The sequence below is a fragment of the Tupaia chinensis genome, unplaced genomic scaffold (assembly GCF_000334495.1).
Source record: "Tupaia chinensis unplaced genomic scaffold, TupChi_1.0 Scaffold000039_1, whole genome shotgun sequence".
Lineage (NCBI taxonomy): Eukaryota > Metazoa > Chordata > Mammalia > Scandentia > Tupaiidae > Tupaia > Tupaia belangeri.
Genome location: NW_006159494.1, coordinates 1,991,660 through 1,997,642, shown reverse-complemented (window position 1 = coordinate 1,997,642; position 5,983 = coordinate 1,991,660). Strand labels below are relative to the sequence as shown.

General features: G+C 53.3%; 1 protein-coding gene across 1 annotated transcript in view; it reads left to right on the top strand.

Moving 5' to 3' along the window:
• The first annotated feature begins 2,844 nt into the window (after positions 1-2,844).
• The window catches only part of NKX2-6 (NK2 homeobox 6), a 3,656-nt gene continuing 517 nt past the window's right edge, over positions 2,845-5,983 (top strand). The window contains exons 1-2 of the mRNA XM_027772849.1: positions 2,845-3,121; positions 5,841-5,982. Of these exons, the coding sequence (XP_027628650.1) occupies positions 2,845-3,121; positions 5,841-5,982 (419 nt within the window). The remainder of the gene's footprint in view (positions 3,122-5,840; position 5,983) is intronic.

Below are 5,983 nucleotides of genomic sequence, written 5' to 3'. Positions count from 1 at the left end.
CCTCACAGCGAATCAGGAAGGCAATACAGGGCCCTCAGGCAAGGATTTGAACTCAGGACTTTCCACGCCAAATTCGTCCCAAGGTATCCTTTTTTCCCTAGGACTTTCTAGAGCACAAATGTCCACCAGGAGAATTAAATGATACAACTCTGGCAAATCTGCCGCTGTCGATTTTTGCCTGCGATCGGTCCTCCTTTCCTCCCCAGTAAGGCGGGGACAGAGCAGAGCAGGACTTGCATTCCCTGAGGCAGAGGGCGTGGTGCGCCTAGGAACAGTCCTCTTCTGACTGGAAATAGTTCTGAGTTCGCTGTCCGTGGAAGTGTCCGGTGGTTGTACATATCTATCAACCAGGCATTTGCCTGCGCCTCTGCTGTGAGGATACCACAACACTATTTTTCTAGGAAGCGGTTGGGTAAGGGTTTTCTGAACATTAAAATATTTGACCTATTAATGTTTCTCCTACATATGTATTCTCAGGAAATCGACAATATTGACAAGAATAGAGTCATAAGGATTAAAGGCACAAGGATGAAGACACAAGAAGAAAGCATTATTTATAGTGATGGAGAAAATACTTTCTAAAAATGCAAACACATTGTGTGAGGTTCCATCCATAATATGGAATACTAGATAGCTATTCGAAATGATGTTTGGAAGAAAACCCCACCATTAATGACATACTGGACATGATTATGATGTAAATACATACAAGCTCATATGGGCAAAAAACAGAGGAAGTACACTAAAACAGATGCTATTGTCCCTTCAATTTTCTTCTATTTTCCATTTTTTCCAAGGTGTGCATGTTTTCTTAATATAATCATTTTTAAGTCTTCTACATTAGAAACTTCTTTTAATTTTACTAGAGGGCACATGTGCTTGCCAGAAAGAAGAGAAAGCTAGAAAACACTCCTCCTCCTATGGTATAGGGGTACAATCCTTTTTCCTCCATTTCTCCTCTTGGGATTTTGGGCATGGGTTGGCACTCCGAGTGTTTTTCAGGCCACCAATCTCAGACTCCAACCGCCTGTTCAGCCATGTGAGATCTAGCCCTCTAAAACAGCAAACGGCTGACTGGCTCTCATGATAATCTTTATAATCAGAAACATAAACGATCCAAATACGTGTGGACCCTTACAAGATTTCAAGATCTCTCAGGGCGAATACTGTCTATTGGAAAAAAAAAAATAAGAGAAAAAAAAAGGCAAAGAAAGAAAAGATCTATTTTTGAGAGCCGCTAATCTGGGCCATTAAGGAACTAGTACCTGCTGTTAATCAGCCAGGCCACCTACAGTGAGAGTCAAATAACCTCCCTGATCTTTAGTCTTCACTAATAAAGAAAAAGGAGCAGATGAGGAAGCAGCAGCAGCAGAGGCTGGAATATTCGAATAGAGCTTTGCGATAAAGATGAAGTAATACCATGTATAAGAATTCATTACTTGGAAGCTGAACTTTACTAAAAATCTGCTTGAAATTTTGCATTCACTGGCCTTGGGGGGAAGCTGAGTTCAGCTTGTTTAGATTTCAAGAAACAACAGCATCCAAACAGATTTTATAACCTGGAATTCACGTAAGCTTTAAGAAACATTTTATCTGAAAATCGCAAAAAGAACTCTAATGAGATCCCATTTTGATTTTAAAAGATTTTTAAATTCTCCTGATTCTGTGCTGGGACTACTGACAACAAATTATGTTTTCTCGAACTATGTAGCATAAGTAAAACAGTTACGTTCCAGAGTGAGGGTTAGCTGTATGTTCATAATCACTGTAGACACTGCCTCCCTTATCCGGTGCCAACTGTGTGTGTCCATAAAGTCTTTCTGGACATTTAAATAATAACTTCCTACTCGCAGCCGGGGCCGCGTTCATACACTCACGCAAGCTCCGGGCAATCAGCTTTAGAGAGGCTGACCGGAAGGAAGAGAAGTAACTCGAGAACTTGCAGGGCTGAGTAAGCCCTCTTCCAGCACCTTCACGCGGGCCAGGGCTATTACCTTGAATCCTCTCCAACCGCTCGCGGAACCCTCAAAGAGCCCAGGGGCTCCCCCAGATAAACACTCCTGCCCCATCTTTGCTTGCGAACCGAGACGCTGCTCCGGTAAATGGCGTATCTCGGCCCGCAGACCTGGGCTCCACTAACAAGGCTTTTCCGTGTCAACACGCGCCCCGAAGAGTCTCGACTCTCGCTCTGTGGTCCAGCCTCTGCGCCCCCAGGAGTTGCTGCCAGCCGCGGGCCTTCGCCCTGCACCGGTTTGACCTCCATGCGCACCTCAAACACTTCGCTGGTGCTCAGTTATCTTCTAACTCAGTTTTCTCCTGCCTTAAGAGTTGGGAGTTGGATTGAGGCTAGGCCAGATGGGCGAGCTCGGGTTGCACTGCAGGGACCACCCTCTTCAGCCCTCCGGTCCCGGGAGGCTTCTCCAAACCCTAAATTGACCTCTAAGCTCCCGCTTGTACCGTATTGGAGAGATAGGAGCCGTGCAGCCACGTCTGTCCACCTTTTCTTTGCTTTTGAGATCTGTCAATACGAGCCAAACCTCCCAGGAAGGTGAGCCGGGGGTGGAAGGAATGGAAGGGGAGGGCGCGAGGAAAAAACTCCTGCTGAGGAAGATGCAGGGTTAGCACGTGGTTTCTGCGGGAACCAATGGGGGTCTGCGGTCTGGTCACTAGGCTCTGGTCCTTGGACAGCAGGGATGTCCCAAAGGAAGGTGAGGTCCGGGACGCTGGGCCTCTGTCCAGACCTTGGATCAGTCTCCCCAGTCTGCCGCGACAAGACCGGAAGCTCAGGGCGCTGCGCTCGGCGGGGACTGGGGACTGCTCGGCCCCTCTCCCTCGACCTTCGGGATGCTGCTGCGCCCGGTCACCTCCACGCCCTTCTCAGTCAACGACATCCTGCGACTGGAGCGCGAGCAGAGCGGCCTGCAGGCTTTGCCCCACCCAGAGGTGCGGGGGAGCCCGGAAAACTCTCAGCACCTGCGAATGGACCCACAAACGCGAGGGTCAGAGGTTCCCGATGCAGGCAGTGATGGTGGCGGCGACAGACGGCAAGCCCAATCGGAGACCCCTGGGGGTCCCTATGAAGAGGTCGTGGCCACAGACGCGGAACGGGTGAGGGAGCCACGTGAGTAAGCGCTCAGGTCTTGGCTCCTGCCGGGTGAATATTCGGGAGTGGGGACACCCACACTGGAGCGTAAGGGAAAGCGCGCCTTCTAGCATCCTGGGTCCAGGACCTGTCCCCATGTCCCCTCACGTGAAGAGTCAAAAAGTCAGGCCTCTCTGCTCCCATTCCCTCCTCCTCCCGCCGCCCAAAGCTCTTCGCTGGTTCCTAAGGAAAGCAAAGGCCTCTCGCTTAAGGGTTCGCTGTCCCCATGGCCGCTTCTCTGATCCCCACATATGCAGCGGTCCCCCTTTCCAGCCTATCATTCCCGCAGCGAAACCCTCTGCAGTATCTTAGCTGTGTTCGGTCACCACCGCCCTTCCTGCCATCTCCCTACCCTAAACCGTCTGCAAAAACGTGCAGCTCTGAAAGCAGTGGAGCCTCGGTGGGGTCTGGGATCAATCCTGGTCGGCCCTTTCCTGCAGCTTGCTAAGCGGCCTGGCCAGCCCTGCTGCGCCTTCGCAAAGGTTCCGAGTCTGGAACGCGGGAGGTGGGGACCAAGTGGCATCTTAGCCCACCCCATCCTCCCACCCCCCAGTGAAAGGCATGGGGTCCTCCGAACCAGGGTGTATATTAAAGGCAGCTCCGGATTTAGCTGCCCTGGGAGACCTCTCCAGCTGGCAGAATCCCGGCGCTTGGGCTCCGAAGGCGCAACCGTGAGCGCCTGGCATTGCGGCCGGCACCAGCGTCCAGCCTGCAGGAAGGGAAGGGACTCGCAGGGAGTTTGTCCCGTTATCTCCCGCGACCCGAGAGGCTCCTTTCGACAGAAGAGGCATAGCATTCGGAGGGGTGAAACAGCCGTGTTCTTCTCGCCAAACCTCTGCACCCTGGAGGGGATGCTCATTCAAGGTCTGAGGCTCTAAGTAGCCTCTGGCTAGAAGGGCCTCCTCGGCCGGGCTAGGCCACGGAGCCTCCATGCAAGGTGCAAATCAACCAAATAAATGATGCAGTCTTGTTCGAAGTTACTCATCGACGTGCGGGCTGGCTCGGCACTGACTCCAGAAGCGGGGAGAAACTTCAACTTCGGTGTGCTTTGCTGTTTTGGTGAAGCTCGAGGCTTTTCTGCGGCCAACTCTAGCCGCCGACCTTCCGCAGCACGGCTCAGCCAATTCGGCGTTCACGTCTGCTTTGCAGAGAAAGGGGCCACGCTGCTCGGGTCGCCGCTGTCGCCTCCAGGTCTCAGACACTTGCAGCACGTTCTCTCTCGTCAGGAAAACCTTGGGCTGCGTCTCCTCCTAGACTGCAGGAACGCCGAAGAGGGGCCTGAGCCTGACAGCAGGCACTGAGCCGAGGGAGTGACAGCTATCGGCGAGGGGAAGGGACCTTTCTAGGGGCGTGCACCTGATCCATTCTCTCCCTGCCTTCGGAGAGGCAAGGCGGAAGGGCTCCGGATTATGACCAGGGTGCCGGCACGCGGGAGGTTCCTCGCAGCTTTCTAGACCTGCGTCCTTGGCGATTTTCAAATGGGATTGTTGGCTTCGCTGAACGCCAACGGTTCCCTGTCGATTAGCTGGGGAAATAAACTTGTTGATATTTGTCCACTTGGACAAGCGAGGTGTCCTCAGTTTCTCTCAGGCGCCTCAGAAGGACGTCATCACGCCTCAAATTTAAATGCCAAGAAGCCACATCCGTCCCCCTCCCCTCAGGAGACTGTGCCAAAACGTCTGGGCGTTTAGATGTCGGCTCCAACCTGCACCCGCTCTAATCCGGCGTGTCTGGCTTGCCCTGGAGCGCGTTTCCATAAAAACTCAGCCTCGCCTCTCTACCCCTCCTTGGGGTGAAACAGTTTAAGCTGAGGCAAGAGAAAGGTGGAAAGACGGGAAGAAAGCGCTATATTTGGGTGGGCTTCGGGCACAGCCTGCGCAGTCGGGGGAAAGAAAACTTCAGGGTGGGGTCTGCCATCGCTTTCCAGAAAGACCTCAAAGTTGGAAGGGGCTGCTATTATAAAAAGCCAAACGTGGCTCTCAGCTTCTCACATCCCTCCAAAAAACCTCCCTTTCCGAGGCCCAGAGTCACCAAATATTCCTTTTTGTTCTATGTTACTTTGTTCATTCGGATTACAGAGCGTCACCTCTGTGAAACCTGGGACGCGTTTCTGGTGCCTGGGAAGTACTCGAGGATCACAAAGATAAGGGACAGGGGCGTGTGCAAAGGTGGGGTGACAATAGGAGGCCCTGGAGACTCCCTGGGAGCCTGAGTTCCTTGGGCGCGCGGAGCTGGGACGGGTACCGAGGCAGACGGGAGCCTCCAGCGAGATGCCTGCCTCCTCCGGACCAAGTTCTCTCGCTCCCGACCCTAGTTCTCCTCCTTCTCCGCCTCTTCTTCCTGCTGCTTCTTCCTCTTCCTCCAAGGACCGTTCATAGTTCTCCCCAGTATGAGACGCCCCTACACTCACAAAAACTCCCCTAAAGTCAACCGCCAGACACATTCTAAGAAGAAAATAGAGCGGCCTTTGACTCTTGATCAAGAGTTTTATCTTTGGGGAAAGGACGCGTACACAGGAGACTGCGGAGTGTCGCGATGTGTGTTATTTATGTTTGACAGGTACAACAGCGACAGAAAAGAAACATTCGGACAGGCCTGGAATGGGCGTGCGGGTCAGCAAGAGGGAGGAAAGGGAGCGCAGAGCGATGGAGGGAGGGGCTTCTCTTGGGCGCTGACGGTGTTCTCCGTGTGTTTTTAGAGTCCGGCCTGGGTGCGGCGTCGCCCCTGCGCGGAGGGGCCAGGATGCCGGAGCGCGGCGTGGGCAACAGCAGCGACGGCGTGCGCAACAGCAGCGACGGCGTGCGCGGCGGCTGCACTGAGCTGCCCAGGGCGCGGCAGCGG